General features: G+C 41.3%; 1 protein-coding gene across 3 annotated transcripts in view; it reads right to left on the reverse strand.

Annotated features, from left to right (window-relative positions):
• The window catches only part of FAN1 (FANCD2 and FANCI associated nuclease 1), a 53554-nt gene that overhangs the window by 15466 nt on the left and 13809 nt on the right, over window positions 1–24279 (reverse strand). For 2 of the 3 annotated variants that reach the window (XR_013160644.1, XM_077124004.1), the window contains exons 6-12: window positions 21153–21284; window positions 19265–19373; window positions 18042–18161; window positions 15388–15552; window positions 14783–14933; window positions 9418–9521; window positions 176–370 (exon numbers count right to left, since the gene is read on the reverse strand). Coding sequence is in view for 2 of the 3 variants with exons in the window: in XM_077124004.1 (XP_076980119.1) it covers window positions 176–370; window positions 9418–9521; window positions 14783–14933; window positions 15388–15552; window positions 18042–18161; window positions 19265–19373; window positions 21153–21284 (976 nt within the window). In the remaining variant the exon portion in view is untranslated. Of the gene's footprint in view, window positions 1–175; window positions 371–9417; window positions 9522–14777; window positions 14934–15387; window positions 15553–18041; window positions 18162–19264; window positions 19374–21152; window positions 21285–24279 lie in introns of those variants that run through there. The other variant, XM_077124005.1, reaches the window with a different exon arrangement.

Here is a 24279-nt window from a genome sequence, read left to right on the forward strand (position 1 = left end):
TAACTTATATACACATATATATACAAATATAAACACACATACAAATATACACATACATTTGTGTGTGTGTGTGTATACACGTATTTTGCTACAGTTGCCAATAAGACCCAACAGTAGCAATTGGGAGGTACCAGTCTCTGGTACATTTGGCCACACAGGCGACAGTTCCTCGTACCTGTGCTTGCTGAAGAGAGGTGAAGCGATCCCAGTTGACCAGGGCAGCCACTCTGCCTTCCTGTGCCTGCCATGCAGCTGCAACCCAGGCACGCAGGGTGTCAGTGGGGGCGCTGTGCATCAGCTGCAGCCTGTCTTCCAGGGCCGGCCCCCTGTTTGCAAAGAAGCTGTCTGTACACAAGTCCAGTGGGAAGGCCTGTGCCGCAGGGAAAACAAGCACTCTCAGACTGAGCTCAGAGAGAGCTGATTAAATCCAGAATATTCAATTCTTATACAGCTTGGAAACTGGCCAATCTGATTCAATTCACATATTCACATTTCTTTTTCTCAAAAGATATGTCAAAAGTTATCTGATATATAGGAGTTTATATGGTACAGAGATATCTTAGATGTTTTCATAAAATAGCTCCTCAAAGAAAAATCCTAAACAAAAAAGTGATCTGATATAAGAATAGTTTATTATACTATCTTTTGTTTTGTTTTTCAGTTATGCTTTAAGAGTCAGTCAGGACTTCCAAGAAGATGGCCGACTAGAGTAGCTCGAGATTAGCTCTGCTCCATGGAAAAGTGAGAGAAGGGACAGGAGAGCGACTGAGGAGGCAATTCAGGAGTGTAGTTGACCTGGGAGAGCCTTCTGTACCACATGCAGCAGCCCTGGTTGCAGAGGCTGAGGAACTGAGAGGCAGGAAGCTGGAACCTGGCGTGGAGGTATGGCACCGCGGAGCCTGTGGGGGTGCACAGACTACAGTCCAGGACTAGGAAGCCAGGCTGTGTTCCTTCGGTGTCCTACCCTCACGAGCGTAGCAGGTGACCGATGACTCACTCCACACCCCACACACCTGAACCCCATCACCCTTTCCCATTCCTTGTGCTCCAGCTGCCCCTACTCACCAGCTCCCAGTGCACATACTTGCCCCACACCCCCACCGCAAGTGCAGCCCAGCCCACCTCTCCTGCACACCTTCTGAGAACCACCTCCCCCTCCCTGATCCCTGCAGGCTATTGCCAGCGCATGGAGGTTGCGGGCACTAACCTCCATACCTAGCCTACCTGGTCCCCCATGCTCATAGTGTTGCACAGCCGCACCCTGCCCTCCCTAAGCTCAGCGCATCCCTTTACAGCACTCCCAGGCCCATGAATGTGCACAGGCCCCCAATCACGTCATTCAGCTCTGGGAGCAGTACTCTACAGCAGTCTTACAACTGTGCATATGCGCAGCTCTCAGCCTCACTTCCCAGCTCTGAGCAAGTGCTGAGCTGCACAGCTGGGTCTCATCTGTCCCCAATCCACCAAGTTGTAATGCCAACCAGGGACCACAATTCTTCGCATGCACACAAAAGGCCCAGTCCCTTAGACCACTGCACATCAGGGTTATGCCCCCCAGTCTGGTGCACTTGCACAGCTACATCCTCCCTGGCCGCTGGGCACCCATGTACCAACCATCAGGATAACATCCCCAACCTGCACTCATACCTGCCCTGAAACAAACTACTGTACTGAATGCTCCATCCTGTGCCCTGATCCCTGCTGTACAACCATTCCACAAACACAAGGCCTTAGACTACTGAAAGAAATCAACATCCCCAAAGTAAATCAATCAAGATATTTATGTGCGACGAAGACAGCAAAAAATCAAAAAGCATATCACAATGCAGACAGATAGAACCCTGCCTAATAACCAAATAAATTGAAACACCAGAGGAGACACAGACATTAGAACAACTAATCAAAGATGTTCATAAAATTCTACTTAATACAGTAAGTAGGATAGCAAATGACATAAAAAAAGATCAAGAAGACAGTAGAAAAGCTCAAAGAGGAATTTGAAAGAATAAATAGAAAAATAGCAGAAATCACAGACATTAAAGACTCTGTTGACCAAATAAAAATATACTAGAGGCACACAACACCAGACTTGAAGAAACAATAAGTGATATAGAGGACAGGATAATTGACTTTTAAGACTCAAAACAGCAAATGGCAAAACAATGGAAAAAACTGAATGGGAACTCAGGGAAATGATACATAAAACAAAAACAAAATGCACAAACATAAGAATCATTGGTGTCCCAGAAGGAGAAGAGAGGAGTAAAGGGCTAGGAAGAGTAGTTGAGGATATAAAGGGGGAAAAATTTCCAACCCTCACACTGGACATAAATATACAAGTCAAAGCCCAAAGAACTTCAAACAGAATAAGTCCAAATAAGCCTTCCCCAAGGTACATACATACTAATCAGTTTGTCAAATTTTGAAGAGAAACCAGAAAATCCTGAAAGCAGCAAAGGAAAAACAATCTACTACATACAAGGGAAATCAAATAAGACTGACTTCAGACTATTCAACTAGCGTCCTGGAGGCAAGAAGACAGTGGTATGATATATTCAAGATCCTGAAAGAGAAAGACTTCCAGCCAAGAATTCTGTACCCAGCCAAATTGTCCTTCAAAGTTGAGGGAGAGATTAAAGTTTTCACAGACAAAGAAGTCCTGAAAGAATTTGTCAACAAGACACCGGCCCTAAAAGAAATACTAAACGAAGTTCTGCCGGCTGAAAAAAAAAAAAAAAAAGACAAGAGAGCGACGTCTGGAGGAGAGCACAGAATTGAAGAGTACCACTAAGGGTAATTTAAAGAATACAAAGAGAAAGAGGGAAAAGAATATATAGATCTGACAAAATAAAAAAGATAAGATGGTGGAGTCAAGAAATGCCTTTTCAGTAATAACTTTGAATGTTGACGGACTAAACTTAAAATTAAAAGATACAGATTGACAGGATGAATTAAGAAACACAATCCGGCAATATACTGCTTACAAGAGACTCATCTTAGACACAAGGATACAAATAGATTGAAAGTGAAAGTATGGAAAAAGATTTTACACACAGGTTGTAACCAAAAGAAAGCAGGAGTAGCTATATTTATATTGGACAAAATAGACTTTAAACGTAAAGACATCATAAGAGACAAAGAAAGACACTACAAACTAATTAAAGGGTCAATTCACCAAGAACAATCATAAATGTTTATGCTCACAAGGAGCTTCAAAGTACATGAGACAGACACTGGTAAAACTGAAGGAAGCGATAGATGTTTCAACAATAATAGTAAGAGACTTGAGTACACCACTCTCCTCTATAGACAGAACAACCAAACAGAAGATCGACAAGGAAATAGAGAAGTTAAATAACTTGATAAATGAATTAGACCTAACAGACATATATAGGTCATTGCACCCCAAAGCACAAGCTTATACATTCTTCTCTAGTGCTCATGGAAGATTCTCCAGGATAGATCATATGCTGGGGCACAAAACAGGTCTTTATAAAAGTACTTTCTCTGATCACAATGGGATTATGCTGGATCTCAATAATAACCAAAGAGCTAGAACATTCACAAATATATGGAGATTAAAGAACACACTCTTAAACAACCAGTGGGTCAAAGAAGAAATTGCTAGAGAAATCAGGAGCTATCTGGAGATGAATGAAAATGAGAACACAACTTATCAGAACTTACGGGATGCATAAAGGCTGTGCTGAGAGGGAAATTTATTGCCTTAAATGCCTATATTAAAAAACAAGAAAAAGCAAAAATTGAGGACTTAACAGCAAACCTAGAGGAACTTGAGAAAGAACAGCAAACTTACCCCAAAGCAAATAGGAGAAGAAAAATAGCAAAGATTAAAGCAGAGATAAATGAATGGGAGAACAAAAGAATAACAGAAAGAACCAATAAAACCAAAAGTTGGTTCCTTGAGAAAATCAATAAAATTAATGGGCCACTAACAAGACTGAGAAAGAAAAAAAGAGAAAGGATGCAAATAAACAAAATCAGAAATGAGAAGGGATGCATTACCACAGACCCTGAAGAAATAAATCATAAGAGGATACTATGAACAACTATACACCAACAAACTAGACAACTTAGATGAAATGGACAAATTCCTAGAGACACACAAACAAGCTACACTGACTCAGGAAGAAACAGAAGATCTCAACAAACCAATCACAAGTAAAGAGATTCAATCAGTCATTAAAAATCTTCCTACAAAGAAAAGCCCAGGGCCATAAAGCTTCACAGGGGAATTTTGTCAAATATTCCAGAAAGGACTAACACCAATCCAGCTCAAGCTTTTACAAAAAATTGAGGAAAAAGGAACTCTACCTAACTCATTTTATAAAGCTAATATCATTTTAATACCAAAACCAGGTAAAGATACTATAAGAAAGGATAACTATAGGCCAATTTCCCTAATGAACATAGATGTAAAAATTCTCCATAAAATATTAGCAAATCAAATCCAACAGTACATTAAAAGAATTTTACACCATGACCAAGTGGAGTTTATACCAGGAACGCAAGGATGGTTCAATGCAAGAAAATTAATTAATGTAATACAGCACATTAACAAATCAAACAGGAAAAAATCACATGATCATTTAAATTAATGCTGAAAAAGCATTCAACAAAATTCAGCATCCTTTTCTGATAAAAGCACTCCAAAAGATAGGAATAAAAGGTAACTACCTCAATATGATAAAAGGAATAGATGAAAAACCAATAGCCAGCATCGTACTCAATGGAGAGAGACTGAAAGTCTTCCCCCTAAGATCAGGTACAAGACAAGGATGTCCACTGTCACCACTATTATTCAACATTGTGCTAGAAGTTCTAGCTAGAGCAATCAGGCAGGACAAAGAAATAAAAGGCATCTAAATTGGAAAGGAAGAAGTAAAATTCTCATTATTTGCAGATGATAGGATACTATACTTCAAAGATCCTGAGAAATCTACAGAAAGTTACTTGGGCTAATAAATTCAGCAAGGTCACAGGATATAAAATTAATGTGCAAAAATCAGTAATGTTTCTATATACAAGCCATGAGCTAGCTGAGGAGTCACTTAAGGAAAAAATTCCATTGAAAATAGCAACTAAAAAAATCAAATACTTAGGAATGAACTTAACTAGCGATGTAAAGGACTTAGTACACAGAAAACGACATAACATTGCTAAAAGAAATCAAAGAAGATCTAAATAGGGAGAAAGACATTCCCTGCTCATGGATAGGAAGGCTAAATATAGTTAAGATGTCAATTCTCCCCAAGTTGTTCTAGAGATTCAACATAGTACCAATCAAAATTCCAACAGCCTACTTTGATGATTTGAAAAAGTTAACAACCAAATTCATCTAGAAGGGAAAGAGACCCTGAATAGCTAAAAGTATCCTAAAAAAGAAGAATGAAGGGGGAGCATTAACACTCCCTGACTTTAAAACCTATTATAAAGCCAGAGTGGTCAAATCAGCATGGTACTGGCACAAAGACAGAAGTATTGACCAATGGAATCAAATTGAGGATGCAGAAATAGCCCACCAAATCTATGGTCAACTGATTTTTGACAAGGACCCCAAATCCTCTGAACTGGAGCAAAATAGTCTTTTCAATAATTGGGCAGAGAATGGATGTCAATAGTCAAGAGAATGAAAGAGGAGCCCTATCTTACACGCTACACAAAAATTAACTCAAAGTGGATCAAATTCCCAAAAAAAAAAAAAAAAAAAAAAAAGACTAGTACCATAAAGCTTCTAGGAGAAAACGTAGGGAAACATCTTTAAGACCTAGTAATAGGAGGTAGCTTCCTAAACTTTACACACCCAAAGCACAAACAACAAAAGGAAGAACAGATAAATGGGAACTCCTCAAAATCAAATGCTTCTGCACCTCAAAAGACTTTGTCAAAAAGGTGAAGAGGCAGCCAACTCAATGGAAGAAAATATTTGGAAATCACGTATCAGACAAAGGCTTGATTTCCTGTATATACAAAGAAATCATACAACTCAACAAAAGAACAAATAATCCAATTATAAATTGGGCTAAAGACATGAATAGACATTTTTCTGATGAGCAAATACAGATGGCTCAAAAGCACATGAAGAGATGTTCATTTTCCCTGGCTGTAAGGGAAATGCAGATCAAGACTACAATGAGATACCACCTCACACCTGTAAGAATGGATGCTATTAAACAAACAAGAGACTATAAATGTTGGAGAGGATGTAGAGAAACTGGGACACTTATGCACTGCTGGTGGGAATGTATAATGGTGCAGCCACTATGGAAGACTGGCATTTCCTTAGGAAACTAAATATCAAGTTGCCCTATGACCCAGCAATAGCACTTCTTGGCATATACCCAGAAGAGCTGAAAGCAACAACACAATTTGCACACAGATGTTCACACAGCAGCATTATTCACAATTGCCAAAAGATGGAAACAAACCAAATGCCCATCAAAAGAGGAGTGGATCAACAAAATGTGGTATATACATACAATGGAATATTATGCAGCAGTAAGATAAAATGACGTCCTGAAGCACATGACAAGATGGATGAGCCTTGAGGACATAAGGCTAAGTAAAATTAACCAGGCACAAAAGGATAGATACTGTATGAGTCCACTTTTATGAACAGCATAAATGTATAATCAGAGGCTTATTATATAGAATAAAGGAGACTTAGAAATACATAGAAGCTAGAGATGGGTGAACCATTAGTTAATGAGGTTGAACTCCAATGTAAGGGAATAAATAGGAGTGAAGGTGGTTCTCTAGTGGGTCTATAATACTACCATATTGAAGAGGAACAAGATGGAAAGGGGTTGTATAGACCTACGTGTCCCACTGATTAGCACTAGAAATATGAAACAGTTCTCGCAAGAATTACTTCAAAGATATGATTCGTGTACAAAGAGTGCTTAAGTCCAGGGTACAGGGGGAAAACTGCTATTACATGCTATGAGCTATGTTCAAAAGGAAACCATCAGCACTACCACAGCAACATCAGAGGTAAATAATGGGGGGAGTGACAAGGGTTAAGAGGAGGTTTAGATTTCCTATTTGGTGAAGGTGTGTTTATTGGTTTTCTGTCTCTTGGGAACAATGAAATTATCTAAAATTGAGAATTTTGATGGACTGTGGACTTTGGGCCCTCTACATGATGCCCAATGAATGCAGGTGGCTGAAGAATGCACTGACAGAGAAGCAGACTGGCAAACAATGGTATACACTTATGAAGGAAGGTTGTGCTGCTACAAAAAGGAACAATGTCATGAGACATGCAACGATGTGAATGAACATGTGGGACATTTGGTGAGACAAAATAAGCCAAAAACAACAATGGTATGGTCACCTTTAGAAAATGTTTATAAGAAAACAGGGGCCAGAACTGTAAGCTTTTAGAGCAGATATATTAAGTCCAGAGTGGTGATTATTATTTCTGGATTTTGAGAGGCTGTTATATATATATAACCTGACATTTAGAGATATGAACAAAGCCGAACAGGTTGGGGTTAAAGTACGTCAGAACATAGAGGTAAGAAAGACAGTGTCTATATTTTAGAACCACACATACTCTTTGAGACCAATGGGAGAAAGATTTATTTGATCTGGAACTGAAATTTTCTGTAGTGCATAATCTAATTCAACCCATCTGTATAGCTCATCTGAACAACTGAAACACAGGAAGCACAGAATAAGAAAGAGGTCCTTTAATCCTGTATAGATTATTATACTGTCAGGAAACATCCTAGAGTATATTAAGCAGATAATCAAAAAGTATTGGCAAAGTCCCCTGAGGGAGAGATGAAAGAATATGGAACTATTAAACCTTAACATCAGGGAATACCCTGATACTGTGTTAAACTTTACGGATATCCAAATCAATAGGCCATGCCCTTGATCATGAGGCTTACTCTCGTGAAGCTTATAGGTAGCGGAGAAGCTTATAGGCATGCCTAAGATTTACTTCTGGAGGCCCTCCGTTGTTGCTGAGATGTGGCCTCAGTCTCTCTAAGCTGGACTCTGCAAGGGAAATTATTGCCCTCCTCTCTAGTGGGACATGACATCCAGAGGTGAAAGTCTCCATGGTGATGTGGGAAATGACTCCCAGGGATGAATCCAGACCTGGCACCATGGGATCAGCAATTCCATCCTGACCAAAAGGGGGAAAAGAAGTGTAATTAATAAAGCAGAGAGAGTTCAAATAGAGTTGAGAGGCTACTCTGGAGGTTGCTCTTACGCGAGCTTCAGGTAGACACTGGTACCTATCATAACTTGCCAACCCCAACCAGGACCATTCCAGCTAATCCGAAAGAACACCTAGGGCAATATATAAGATTCCACAAGGGTTCCTGGCACTAGAGTACTTTCCAGAAACCTACAACCTCCAGATGGGTTCCTGGTCCAGATAAGTCTTGAAACCTAGCCCAGCCTCTCCAGAACATCAGATAGTTCCATCTCCCTACCCCGTATTAGTGACAGATCCTTCCAATATCAAAAATTTAGAACTGCTATAACCCAATCAACCCCAAAGAGAGGTATAGAAAGATCAAAGGTGATGGTGGAAATATACATAGAAGATAGGACTTAACAAATGAATATGAATGCTGAATCATAAAACTGATATCTCTTTTAGTCTATAGTATTTTAGAGCAGCTAGAGGTAAAAACCTAAAATTGTGAAATTATAACCCATATCAAAGTCTGTTCATGTTCTACAACTAATTGTGGTGCTGTGCTTTGAAATTTATAGCTTTTTTGTATATATGTTATTATTAACAAAAAAAGAAAGAAAAAAAGTCGATTGTGATGATAAAAAATTTTATTTAAGCCCTCTAGCCTCCTATATTCTGGAGCAGTAGAAGGAAGAGTATGAGAGGACTGTATGGTACCCACTGATAAACTCTGGGATCTGTCCTGTAACCACCTATTGAAGAGTGTTTTGAAAACCATTGCTTTTTTATTTCTTTGCTTTGTATATATGTTACGCTATACAATATAAAAAGTTAAAAAAAAAAAAAAAAGAGTCAGTCAGGAGACCTCCTAGTAGGACCCTGTGACAGCAAGGGGAAAGTCCCTGGCACAGGACCTGGGGTGGGATAGCTCAGTCAACACTGGAGGTGAATATACTTGATGCTAAAAGTTTGAAATAAAACATTAAAGGTAAATTAGGACTTAAAAAGTTTAAAACGTAACATACTTCGATTTGAAATTCTACTAATCAGATTTTAAACTTAAAAGGTGTTCTGACCATGGAATTAGCACCACGAGATATGGACAATCCAAAAGATGGTAACAAAAAGCCAGGTTTCTAGCCCCTGAAGATGTCTGGCACCTAGGTGGACTTTATCCCAGGTGTGTGGAGTAGTCTGCTTCCTAAAAGCACACGCCTGGTGCAGCATTCCTCAGTTACCTGGTAGGCATTTCTGAAGATGTCCGGTATCCCATCCATGTAGATGACATCCCACAGGAGGAGGCCATACAGTGTACTAAAGGTGGATCCTTCTCCGTGAATTCCTACAAGTCACACACAGGGAGGCAAAGGGAAAATCAAACAGTTTTATCTATTTTTGGAAACCACCACTATAACCCATTGCACACTCAATTTCATGGGAATACTAGAATAGCTTAGATTTAGAAGCAAATGCTGTCTTTATGCCATTCCTAGCTCATTTTTTTTATACCATATTGTTTATATATAGAAGCCTCATCTGGGGTATGATTACAATCCTGTATTCAAATCTTAGTCATCATGGAAAACTTCAAATGAACACTTCAAAACCATAAAGTAAATAAAGGTTCATGCTTTGTTTTGTTTTGTTTTTTAAAGGCAGATTCCATCATCAGGCCCTAGAGGTTCTGATCTAACAGATCTGGGCTGGGCCCACAGTCCCATCCTGGAGGCTTCTAATGGAGTGTGAGAAACATTTCCCTAAAGGATATCTGACAGGAGAGGGAGGGCCCAGCATTCTCAGAGTCCAGGCCTGAGCAGTGTCGAAGGGTGATGTCAGATGGCTCTGCATCTTCTGACTTCCTTAAAATTCACCTCATTTGGCTAGTTCCACATTGCTTTGGCCTGAACAAAGTATTAACTACTTCTTATATCCAAGGCTTTTACAGAAAGCTTCAAACTTAAAGAGCATTTACTTCTGACTCCCTCCTCCTCATGTCACACACAAACTTCACTGACAGGGAGTCAGGCTCAGATTAATCATGTGCCCACAGTCCTATAAAAAAAGGCCATACAGCCCTGTCTGCCAGAGCAGGTGAGGCCAAGTGCACCCCACACAGTGGCCACCTGTCCCTTCATTTTATATAAGCAATTATCTGTCCTTACTTCCCTGGCCCCGCTCAGGGAGAGAGGCAACATTTCCAGCCCCCCTCCCCCACCATTCTCACCTTCCCCTCCCGACAAGGGCAGGAGAGTCCAGCCTGGTCAGATACTAGCCCCCAGACCACGTTCCTCCATAGGCAAGGTCACCACACTACACTGGATGGAGGAGAGGCAGAGAGCAGCCGGCACCCAGATGTGTGCTTTGAGGCTGGGCCCATGGGACTTCCTTGTCAGGGGTGCCTACGTGCACTTGGGGTAGAGTGGAGCACACCATTGGGTGGCCTTGTTTACGGGATCCTCCCAGTCCTCCTGCTGAGGCGTTCCATGCTCTGTTCTGAGGCCAGGGGTGGGCGCACGACAGCATCCCATCCCTTGGGCTGTCTCCCTGACTTAGAAGGATGGCAGCAGAACAGAAGGACTCACTTAGGCTCCTGGCTGCAACCAATTCCTTTTTTTTTTCCTTTTTTTTTTCCAGTTAATAGTATATTTTAGTGCAATAATGAAAATAGAAACTATGGAAGGCAGAATAGCATATCCATGTGAGAGCACTGGCTGCAGAATCATCATAAGCTTGGAAAAGCTAACTGATGGTTCAAATGAGGCCCATGATAATACCCACTTTATAGGGTTTTTGTCGTCTTTTATGAGGAACCTTTGCGCCGGGATATGGGGCTCTTGCCCAACCAGGAATGATGCTGACATATGTTCTGTCGTGGTATGTTCATTTTTCAGTCAGAAACAGAAAAAAATCTCTCTGAACTCCTAAGCGACCCAACATGAGTTTATATTTGAAATCATTTTTAGTGAGCTCCTTTAGTACTTCAGAAAAACACTTCCATGGAGGGTCTGAGACTGCCCTTACACAAAATTCCCCTCTAAGGTAAAGACTGGCAGCTCATTTTCATTACATTCAATTTTAATAAATGAAGAAAATGGTGGATAGCAGGTATTTTATTCAGTAGAGATGGAACTGCTATCTGTCCTTCAGGCTGACAGCTCACTGCAAGCATCCATTGTGCTTGGTTCATTCCCTACCCACCCCAAGCGGACCCCTGGGCCCTTGTGTCCCCTTACCAACTCCCCCGCAAACATGATACTGTCTACATGTCTCCTGCGGCTCATGTGGGGACTGGAACTTTCCCTCTGTTCTGATATGTCTAACCTTTCCCATTTCTATTGCATTCTCTGTCTTCACAGGTGTTTTTCCTTCTTCCCCAATAGCATCACCCCTTCCCTGGAAGTAATATAGATATTATGTAGATTAATCTTCTTTGTTAACACCCTTCAGAATGGTAACCACATTTTTAAAAATAAAATCCTATCTTGCCACTGTCATTTTATATTCCTTGTTAGCCTTCTGAGCACTCACATGGTACTGATGTGAAATAAAGTCCCGATACTTATGTTTAAAGACTGCAGAGTGTCCTTAATACTAGTCACTACAGTATAAGGACCAGGATGATCCTGCCTAAAGACTAAGACAGATGGACTTAATGGATATCCCACCCTAGAATTAGCCATGTGAACCACACAGTAAAACCAGAGCCAGATAAAGGGAGAGAACATTTGCAGTCTGTGCTACAACTTGAGGAGGCAGTGGGGAGCAACATCTAGAAGTAAGATTACATGAAGCTGGGTAGGTAGGCAGGGGTTCACTATACGCTCCTCTCTACCTTTGTAGGAAGACATGTTCAATATCTTCCCTAACAGGGAGTTTTAAAAAGACTATTAAAAAAAACAAAAACAGCAAAAGACGGGTCGTTCAATCGTAGAATGTTTTCCTTCCATGCAGAAGACTTGGGTTTGATTCCTGGACCATGCACCAGCCCCCACCCCCACCCACCCCCAAAATAACAAAAGATTAGCAGACATGAAAAGATGTTCAGCATCTTTAGCCAATAGGGAAATGCAAAGCAAACCCAATGATTTGTGAAATAGCATTTCACATCCATTAAAATGGCTACTATTAAAAATACAGAAAATAACAAGTGTTGGAAAGGATGCACAGAAACAGGAACACTCGTTTACTGTTGGTGGGAATGCAAAATGGTGAGCCTCTAGGGAACACAGTTTGATGGTTTCTCAAAGTTAAGTACAGAACTACCATATGACCCAGCAGTTATACAGTAAAACCCAAAAGAATTCAAAGCAGTGACTCAAACATATTTGCATGCTGATGTTCACAGTAGCATGATCTACAATTGTCAAAAGATGGAAGCAACCTAAGTGTCCATCAACCAATGAATGGATAAACAAAAATATGGTATATACATACAATGGAAAATTCAGACATAAAAAGGAATGAAGTCCTGATGCATGCAACAACATGGATGAACCTTGAAGACATCATGTTGAGTGAAATAAGAAATATTGCATGACTTCACTAATATCAAATAATCAGAAGTGAATTCATAGTCGGAATCTAGTATACAGGTGAACAGGGTTAGGGTGGGAGTAGGGAATGGATAGTAAATACTTACTTAGTACAGAGTTTGTATTTGGGGTGGTGGAAAAGTGTTGGTGATGGACGAAGGTGATGGTAGCACAACACTGTGAATGTAATTAACAGCACATTATGAATGTGCTTAAAAGGGGAAATTTTTGGTGGTATAGCAGAATAACAACTATTAAAAAAAATAAGAACTCTACAACATAAACAGTGAGCCCTAAAGTAAAGTATGGACTGCAATCAATAGTACAATTATAACAATAATGTTTCATCAGTTGTAACAAAGGAACCACAGTAATGCAAAGGGTTAATAATAAGGGGTTATATAATAACCCTGCATTTTCTGCATGATTTTCTATAAATCTACAATTTCCATAATTACTTTTGTTAAAAAGGCTCCTATGATAAACTGTATTCTAAATATCAAAGATATAACCAGGCCATTTAAAAATTCACACTTGTGTTTCACTCAGGGCATTCTGAAATGGCTGAGTTTTAGCTCCCAAAACACTCCTTTGTATGCTCAAAGGTACATCTCCTCCTTCCATCCTACTTGGTCCTGTGTAGTAGGCATTACTACCTGTGGCTGCCAGCTCACTTACTAGGGTTCAAATCACCCCTCTGAGGAGCAGAACGCATATCTCACAAGGTTCCACGTCACTCTTTGAACCTCCCCAACTCTCTAAAGACAGTGCTCAGGCCAAGTGGAAGAGTGGACAGACAGGAGGCCAGCCCCCCACTATGCCACGGGTAGGGGCAGGAGGACTCAGCTCTGAGAAGGAAACAATGGGATTCAGAATCCAGGTCTGCCATGGCACGAGCTCTCAGCATCCCTGTCCTTATAGCCAGTAGAAGTCTGTCTAGATTCTGAGTTCATTTGCACATCTTTGGTTTCTCATTATTTCACATTTATATCCCAATTAGAAGAGCTACTAAGCACCTTTAACAACCATGCTTTCTATCCTACAACAGCAAGTACACACTCTATACTAGGAAACCTACAAAATCCAAAACAAATGAGATGCCAAGTAACCCAGATTAGCATAGAACTGGAGGCAACCTTGACCTTGATCTCACTGCACTTCTGGTTTAAAGAAACAAAAAGCATCTCAGCATCAGCCTCAAGGAACACAATGTAAAACACAGGCACAAGAGGTGGCAGAACTACCCCTGGCACCAACACACTATACTTTCACACACATCACACTCATACATCCCACACTCACACCATACTCACACATACACCCCTTCTTCTCCCACCATTAAGAAAGAAACCAAAGAAAGTAAAAGGCAGAAGAGAAGCATAGTTCAATGAGAACAAGTGATACTTTTCTTTCACAGACTTTCTTCCAAGGTGTCAACATTTTACTCCACAATCTCTCAGGTCCCCAGGAGATGCACCAAAAAGACAGTGTGTGGAGGAGGAGGAGGTGTGATCACCACAAACTTATTGGAACAGAAGCAGGAAAAGCACCAATTCTTACTGATGTTTATTCTCTCCCACAGAGAGCTCATTTCACAAGGAATTCAAATCACTGCTCTTTCTAGCAACTTCTCTGATTATACTAGTTCTGTGTGACCCCAGGAGAAGCTGGTTCTTCAATCCCCTTAAAGTCTTCCCTGAATACAAGGCCAGCCCATTTCTCTCAGCAGCTGCCCAGCCTTCAACTCCCCAGCTCACCTTCTCTACAAGTTTGTTAACTGCTAGCATCTCAGAAAGTCCTCTGCTCTTTCTTGTCCTCCCTACCCCAGATAAGCCCTCTGAGAGGCAGACTGTCATAGCTGCTTCTAACATCCCACTCACGGGCACAGTTTTCAAAGGGGTGGGTGGTACAGACCAGAACCCTGTAGTCAGTCAGACTCTCCACCATGCCCCCAGGCCAGAAGGGTCTTCTGGGGGCAGAGGATTGGGGCACAGCACCCACTCCTGCCTGACACCACTGCCATGCTGCTTATCCACATGTAGACTGGGAGAGAAACAGGGGCTCACTTTACCCTGGTCGAATCCACTGCGTCTGTAGTAAGCTAGTGCCAGCTCCTCAACTGAACATAGGACTGTGGCGGGGGCGCTGGCTGCAGCAGTCTCCATCACGAACACTGACTTGCCTGTCCCACTCTGCGGGCACACCTTGCCCGTGATGGTCACCTGAAACAGCAACAGGGAGACACTGGTTAGCCTCTCTGCAGGCAAAGGCAAACATACTTAGCAGCAAGCATAGGTATGGGGGCTGTATGCTCACACCACGGACAGGCCATAGTCCGGCCCCATGAAGGGCATCTGGCTCCTGGAGTCTGTGCTCAGGGCCCACTTGATTAAGCAGGCCAAAGCAGCAACATGCTGCATGTTTCAGCACCTTAGGAGTTTGCAGAAAGTCACATTAACCCAAGGTGTGATCCCACAAAACCAGCTTTACTAGGTAAGGATATGAGTGTTAAAACAGGCAGCAGATGGCCAGGTCTCTATACAAAGTGGAAGTGACATTTTTCTATGTCTAAAAAGAAAAAAACACACTGAGCTGCTTCAGCATTGCTCCCATTCAGAAAAAGAAAAGCCAGGTAATCACCTTTAAACCCAAAATGCCCAGAGTTTATCTACTTACATGCTTAACATCTTCTACAGTTATCTCTGGTAGTGTCCGGAAGAGGTGCCTGAACTTTTTACAGCTTGGAGATTCCCTCAGGCGCACAGCTCTCTGATAAAGTGAAAGTCGATGTCCTGTTCTTACTTCTGGATCTGCCAACCCTTCCATGATACACGTAATAGCCTAGCAAATAACATGGGCACACATCAGGATCCTACAACACCCGAGAGCAGTAGGAAAACTGACTATAAATTATTGAGTTTTGCAAAATTAGCAAATGAGCAAACCAATACTTCTAAAAATTAAGGGCATTTCCTTAAATCTGATTCTGATATTTCTTTTTCCTCAGTCTTCCCTTTTATTTTTTGACATTTTTTAACCTTCTTTCTTTTCTTTTTTTTTTTTTAAATTAGCAGCTATAGATTTAAAGAAAAATCCTGCAGAAAGTGAAGTTTCCATATACGCCCCCTCACACCACTGTTTCCCCTAACATTAACATTGTGCATTAATGTGGGACCTCTGTTATAACTGATGCAGGAATATTACTATAATTAACTAGAATCCATAGTGTACATTAGGGTTCACTATTTGTACTGTATACGGTTCTATTGTTTTCTTGTTTCTTTCTTTGTTTAATTCTGGTAACATATATACAGCCTAAAATTTAAACTCTTTCAAATATACAATTCAATGGTGCTAATTAAATTCATGATGTGCTACCATCACCACCATCCATTACCAAAACCTCACCCCAAACAGAAACTTCATACTAATTAAGCCTCAACTCTCCATTCTCCACCCTCACCCCAGCCCAAGTAACCTGATTTCTAGTGTCTGACCATTAATTTGCATATTCAAATTATTTTCTCAGAGAGACAATAAATTTGGATGTTTTTATACACAGGTCAGATCATGATACTAGGTGCCTGCTGTACACTGAGAACGTGGTAAAGCCCCACTGCACACCTTTATGAAATTCTTGAACATCATGGAAGCCCTGGAAGAGACAAGAGAAAGACCCTTGGCACTGTGGTTCTCAGGAGCATCTCCCCAGAGCTTTGAAGATATGCGCTCTCATCTCGGCTCCATAGACTGGGAATCTCCAGGGTAGGGCCAGGCAGGCATCTGATACTTTCAGGCTCCCAAAGACTCTCACAGGCAGTCAGGAACTACAGGGTTAGCCCAAGTTCCTCATTTACAAGAGGAGGAACCTACAGTTTGGAGGAAGGTAAGTGGATCTCCTATGGTTTTTGAGAGTCAGATAAACAACAGAAATACTGAAAATCAAGGAAAGGCTAAGCCCTTGGGAGCTGAGTGGCCAAAAGGAATCCAGCTACCCCGTTAACCTGCAGGGGGCAGGGAGGAGGATAGAGGTGGACACCAGAGGGCATGGCCTGGCCAGCTCTGCCCTGGCCAGGGCCCCAGGCTGAGCAAAGCTGAGTGCTGTGCACTTTGCTAGTCAGTTCTTCATGAAAGCTGACAGAAAGAATGTCAGGAATGGTAACAAAATCATGAATATTCTAAGTGTGGCCAGTAAGATCTTTTGGCAAAGGTTTAAAGGACTTGGGATATTTTATATCAACCTCACGAATAAGCTCAGTGGTTCATCTAACCTGAGGGAATGTTCCAATTTAGCAGAACTGTGAAAAGGGTGAAACCTATAAAATCATTTGAATTTTAATGAAGTAAAGAGGCAACCTAAGCACCAGCTTTCTGAATATTTGGCTCTGGGATAACAGACACTTTCTCTTACTATTTCAGACTAAATAAACACCTAAGAGTAACACCTACCACACCCAGGTCTAAGGGGAAAAAACAGCATTTACTGGCTTGAGGCATTCAAGGTAACAAGGCACTTTTTCAGTGTAAGGCAGTAAAATGAGATGTCATATTTTCACATTTCATGGTTGTTTTTTTCCCACCCCTCTGTCACCATAATTTACTTAACGTACCACTGGAAAAAAACATAAAGCTCACAGAGGCCCAGTCTCCTCCATTCATTCTAAACACAAGGCTGGACTGGAGATGGGGTGGAGTCTACAGTAGCACAAAAGGGCCGCTGTGCCCTGGGCCAAGCAGGGGCCTATGATTCCCACCCAGGCTGGCCAAGTCACTTGATATTTCCACAGAGCTCCCCACCAGTGTGCCACGCCCAGGAGAGAAGCTGGCCTGCGCAGGGCCCATCAGACAATGCATTACCAAGGTCAAAGCAAAAGACCCCACAGAAGTACAAAGCTTTATTTATCAAGCATTTGCACTAAGACAAGGAAAGGAATATTTTTCACCCATATTCTAGCTGGAGTCCCTGCAGATCAAAAGAATAAAGCCACTATCTAAAACAGAAAACATCTTCCTTGAAGGCACCTGCTCAAGGTTGAGACATCTGACTCTGCTGTTTCCAAAACTCCCAAATTCCAAAACAGATTCCCTTCCCACACATCTATCTCCCAAACGAGTGAAAACAAAAATCTCACATCTTTATTTTAATGCCTGTTTTAACGCCTTTGTTATTTCTTTTGGGGTTGAAGGAACAAAGACAAAATAAGAATCTTAATCAAATAAATATAAAGTTTTAACTACATTGAGATTTTAAGGTATTTCAAACTTTACTGTGTTTTTACAAATTTATCTAAAGGTAAAAAAAGGTTCAGGTATATTTATATACTGAATACCGGTTCAAGACGTTTCAAGTGCTGGTGTAAATTAAGAGCTAGTCTATCCCACCATCGACCTCTGCTGTCTGGACAATAAATCTTCTGAGACAAAAGGTTTTCCAGTTCCTTGACAGCTTCCTAGTGCAACAACAACAAAGAAAGCTCATTAGATTCACAAAAATCAACCATAATTATACACAGAATCAAAATATTCATAAGGCATATTCTTCCATTCTAAAATAAGGCAAAGGATCCAAGGCTGATAGGACAGGTGTTTCAGGATGCCCTTCTGGCATGGCCTGCCTTTCCCACACAGCCCCCTGCCAGCTGCGAGCACTGAGACAGCCTATGGACACTATAAGGTGTTCTCTGGTGGTGAGTCAGCCAGTGCCGAGACTCCCAGTATCAAGCTCTATGCAGCTGAGCACTGGTCAGGGCAGGTCAACATATGAGTTTCTGGACGCCAGCAGGTGGTGGGACCAAATGTGTATGGTACTTTGGGGTAGACACGACAGTAAAGAGAGCTGGCTCCAATTCAAATGCCTACCTCAACAGGGAGACTCCCTGGTCTATATTTACACACAGACTGGCCTGTCGTTTTTTAAGTTAATGTTTTGTGGCTCTTTGTGAAACATCTGATGATTGACCTCAGGAAAGTGCACAAACTCAAGTACACACACAGTCTGTGGGTTCATAGATAACCCCATCTCATGAATCCTCTTGGAATTTATGGACCCTAGGTCAAAACTACCAGCTCTAACATATTCTCTTCATTAAATACCTTTTTTCAATACAGAAATATTAAAGGTAACAAAAATAAACTCCAGCAAACTCACTATGTTTAGCATGAGGATAAGCTAAATCTCTTATTTACAACTGTAAATTATTTCCAGACAATCCACAGCAATTGACAGGGAAAAATAAGATGTGATTTTCCAAGTGACACACTGAGTTGTAGGCTGCAGAAACTGCATCCGAGCTTCCTATGGGCCTCTATCAGCTACGGCCATCCTGGCCCGCACACTCATTCACCCACGGCAAAGCAAACAGCTTCAGCCATCTTTCTTTATTAAACCATGAGACATTGAGGTTGTCAACATTAAGCATACTGTCATGAAATTACCATGTGATGACCATTATGTGAAAAATGTCGAAGGCCAGGCAGGTTTTCCTTCACAACTTCATCACTCATGTATCAGTAAAAAGGTTGGGAGAGATGGGAAAGGGACTTGTACTCTAACCTCATACATGTGAAGTCTCTGTAATATTTCAACCATTCGAGACAAAATCCTTGTATAAATCCACCCAACAGTAAAGCACCGTAGAAAAAGTGGTAAATCTTCATGGTATCTAAAATAAAGATGCATATAGTTCAATAAGGCATTATAAAATAGAGCCGACTGAATTCTGTATTTTAAAAGATATGTATTCCAGATACTTTTAGTTTTGTACAATTTTATGCACCACAAACCTACACTCTTATGACCAGCCATCATATCCTAGGTCACTTTGTGGATGAAGATGTGAACAGCTGTTAATATTCAAAGCTGAGGGTCACCAAACTATGGCCCATGGGCCAAATCCAGGGCCTGCCAGCTGTTTTTGTGTGGCCTGTGAACTAAGAATTCTTTTTTCTTTTTTCATTTTTAAATGGCTGAAAAAAAAAATCAAAAGGAGTCTATTCGTGTCGTGTGGAAATGACACGAACATTCAAATGTCAGCGTCCATACGTATAGTTTTTTTCTGAACCACAGCCATACTCAATCATGTATTGGCAGAACAGAGCAGGTGCCAAAGAAACTATATGGCTTGCAAAGCATAAAATACTGATTAACTACCCCTTTTACAGAGGCAATGTGCCGACTCCTGTTCTAAGCAGTATTTTAGAACTCTGGCTGGGATTTTTTTTTAACGTTTTTCCCCCAAGCTGTGACTTTTAAGTCAATATTATTTCTTTATGAAATTTATTTATCCTTAATGTTTTTCTTAAAGAGGCAATTGTTAACAGCATTTTTTCTCATCACTATGTAGCAACAAAGGAAAAATCTCTTAATTTCTGAGGATGTAAAGCATTTATCCAACAACAAAAATAAGGCTTCTTTTTCAGAATAACACCTGAATTTCCATCAGAAGAGCACACCTAGCATGCCTCCTACAACATTCTGCTGCTCCTGTATTTCTCCCACATTTTAATTCCCCTTGTTATCAGGGATGCCAGCATTCCAAAAGATGGCAAGTTAAAAGCCAATTATTGTTCACTCGAATGCCTACTGCATAGGGATTTCAGTTGTACAAAAATCAGTTTAAACTTTCAGACATTGCCTCCTATTTCACACAGCACTTAAACTCTACACAAAGCAAGCAGGAGATTTAACTCCACAGTTGGTTTGACCAAAGAACAAGAGGAGTTTGTTCATCATGAAAAAAACCTACCTTAATTGGTTGAAACAACTTGGTCGATGTGCTGGTTTGAAAGGAAGTATGCCCCCTAAGAAAAGCCATGTTTTGATATAAATCCCATTTTATAAAGGTAAAATAATCCCTATTCAATACTATATATTTGAAACTGTAATGAGATCATCTCCCTGGTTGATGTGATTTAATCAAGAATGGTTGTTAAACTGGATTAGGCGATGACATGTCTCCACCCATTTGAGTGGGTTTTGATTGGTTTACTGGAGTCCTATAAAAGAGCAAACATTTTGGAGAGAGAGATTCAGAGAGAGCAGAACAATGTAGCCATGAGATGCAGAGAGTCCACGAGCCAGCAACCTTTGGAGACGAAGAAGGAAAACGCCTCCCCGGGAGCTTCATGAAACCAGAAGCCAGGAGAGAAAACTAGCAGATGATGATGCCATATTCGCCATGTGCCTTTCCAGATGAGAGAGAAACCCTGAACTTCATCGGCCTTCTTGAACCAAGGTATCTTTCCCTGGATGCCTTTGATTGGATATTTCTATAGACTTGTAATTGGGACATTTTCTCGGCCTTAGAACTGTAAACCAGCAACTCATTAAATTCTCCCTTTTAAAAGCCATTCCATTTCTGGTATATTGCATTCTGGCAGCTAACAAACCAGAACAGTCGAGAAGTAAATTTTTGGAGGTACCTAAGAAAAGGCATTCTCACCTCAAGGAAGGGTGATTTTTCATTTTGTTCCAATCCTTCTTAGCACACTGAGAAAGCTCATTAGCTTCATTCCAGTTCCCGCTGGCCATTGCAGTAGAAATATCATTCAGCATGTGAGTGGCCGCTGCATATCTGGGCAAAACAACCACAAGCCAAGTTTCAAATATGAATAAGCATTACAAGAAAATGACCGCATCCTACCCACTACATCTAATTTTGTAGGGCAGAAGTTTGTTTTTGAAAATATGAGGGTTATTTGAATTTTATTCTAGTAATAATTTAACATATCACCCCAAGACCTAATGCTCTACTAAACAAATAAAACATTTATACACAGCATGTATTATACAAATGTTATATTGATCAGCTCATCATTTCCAACTTTTCGTTCTCATTCATTCAATTAACAATTTGGCAGCAACCATGCAAATATGTAACTGACTGCAGAATTATATGAAGGTGTAGATCTGGAAATTTCATTATTTATAGTCAGAGGTTACCAGAGGGATGCTGCCCAAGCTAAGAGAGCTATTTGGACTGAGACTGTACAACTTAGCAAAACCCAGAGTACACAATAATGGTGGTTAATTGTATAAATATAAGAGAGTTCATATGTGAACTAGAACAAACATATGTCACTATTACAAGGTACTAATAATAGGGTGTCATATGACAAAAATACAATTGATGTAAACTAAAGTCTATAGTTAGTAGTAATATTGTAATAATCTTTCATTAATTGCATTTCATTTATTATTTGAACAATTTTTTTTTAAAAAAAGAGAAACTTCTTGGGGTATTTCAAAAAATCCTTGGGGATATTCTTTGGGAGACAACAGTGCTGAAATGTTACAAAACCACTTTGCTGAAGAAAGAAGACTTCTCATTGCTTCTTTAGCTAATAAAAACAAAGACATTTGAGCAACTGATTCTGTAACGCTTTTCAGTACGTATACACTGTATTTTGGACTCACATTTAAAAACATGTATTATTAGTAGGTACAAACACTGTAAAATCAGTGTAAAAGAAATAACCTCTAAATGTACAAATCTGCTCATGAACTCTGATCAAATTCTTTAATAATATGTTACCGGCCAATTCCAAAGCCAGTAAGAGAGAGTAGAACTTCTTGAGGGCTGACAGCTGCCTGGTAAGAGCACTCCTGCCACCCCAGCCAGGCACACAGGCAGGAGTTACAGGAATGGCCAGTGGCCATGAGGCCCCCCGCATCCAGCACTGTGCTACTTGAACCAAGTCTCACCTTCAAGAGACCACCCAGGCCAGAATGTCATGTCCCATGTCCCTGTCAATCTTTATCACCACCAGGCCACCCCTCATCTCACTTGGACCAACACTAGCGGGACCTACACTTCAGGTGACCCAAACCTACCCACCCTTCTTCCCAAAGCTTCCCCCTGGAACTGCCAAACTGGGAGTGGCATGCTCCTCATCTTCCACCTCTCTTTATCTCCCATCTTGTCTGAAACCTTACAGAGAACACAGCTGACCCTCTAGCCCTCCCAATTAGAAAATGGCTCTTCTTACAGCCCTCCTAATTCAGGGTTGAGAGCTACGTAGGAGTCCTCCTTTACTGCCATTGTTTCTTCCAAATCACTCTTCTTCCCCCTTGAAAGCCTCCTATTCCCTGGGAGCTGATACTTCTGCCATGCAGGTACCTGCTAGCTCTAGTACAGGTTGGTTGCTTCTTGTCATTGCTAAAACCTTTATCTCCTTGCCTTGCTCTCCCTCCACCTCTCCTGTAATGACGTCCCAGGACTTTAACACTCATAACCACCTCGCCCATAGATCTTTCTCCACTTCCTTCAAAGTATGGATCCAAGGATTTGATTCACTGCCCCCCACCTCCAATCCTTCCAGCTCACTTACTGTCTGAACAAATCCCTCAACTTCATCCCCACCATTTTCCTACCAACCATTAGTCCCTCTTCTCCATGTCTCTCCATCCTTGCATGCTTCCATAGCCAGCCCAGAGCCAATTATTCATCATTCAATGATCAACACACAACTGTCCTCCTGGCCAACACTAATAATGGGGTACGCAACTAAGGCTTCTTTTACACCTATACCTACGTCCCTGAATTCTGAACAAAATTACATGACTAGACTGACTGGTTTCACTTTAATTCAAAATCAGGCTATAAATGAGCACTTGCCACTACACTTCAATCCAACTCTGTTCCCCTCGAAAATCTGCTTTTCATTCTGCAGAGCGGCTACCTCCTATGTGTGCTACTTCCTACCTGTGCCACACCCACCCCTGATGCCTTCTCACCAGACCTCTCCTGAGGAGAGAGAAGCCATCAGAAGGTCTCTCAGCTTCCCACCACAAGACACACACACATTCCTACCCATATAAGACTCTGTCCTCCCTCCTGCACCCTGGTTCCCAGCCCCTCACCTTCCCCAGGGTCTCCCTCCTCTGGTCAACCAGGATCTCCAGTATCAACTCTCCTTTTCTACTGGCTCATACCCATCAGCACGAACACACAAACACACATTTTAGTATTTCCCATCTTTAAAACACAACAAAACAAAACCACCTTGCCCCATATTCCACTGTCGTTACCACTGTTTCTCTGACACCTGAAAGTCAAATTCCAAAGACTTGTTTTCACATCTCCCCTTCTCCCAGACATGGCCCTGCTCTCATGTCCATCCTGCACCCATATGTTTCTCTGTGCCTGCTTTTGCCCAGGTAACCAATAACTCACATCTTGCCAAACCAAACAGTCCTTTTCCTGAACCCAAATTTACTCAACCTCTTCAGTGAAGGACTGTCTTCACTTCTTGAAACACTTCCTTCTCCAGGCTTAGAAGTCTCACGTGCTCTTGGACTTCCTCCTGCTTTCCTGGCTGCTCCTCTGCTTCTGCCCAATCACTAAATGCTGGCTGCCAAGGCTCATTTCTTCTCTTCTCCAGTTCACTGGCTCCAAATGTCATCCATAAGGATGACATATGTCCCTGACTCAGAGTTGTTTTCCAGGCTGGACCTCATCCCTGAGCTCCTAACAGCATGCCCAATGCTGATACATGAAAGCCACCACTGAATGATAACTGGCTTCTCAAGCACTGATACCCCACCAGCACTGCCCTCCCTCCTCACAC

The sequence above is a fragment of the Tamandua tetradactyla genome, chromosome 12 (genome assembly GCF_023851605.1).
Source record: "Tamandua tetradactyla isolate mTamTet1 chromosome 12, mTamTet1.pri, whole genome shotgun sequence".
Lineage (NCBI taxonomy): Eukaryota > Metazoa > Chordata > Mammalia > Pilosa > Myrmecophagidae > Tamandua > Tamandua tetradactyla.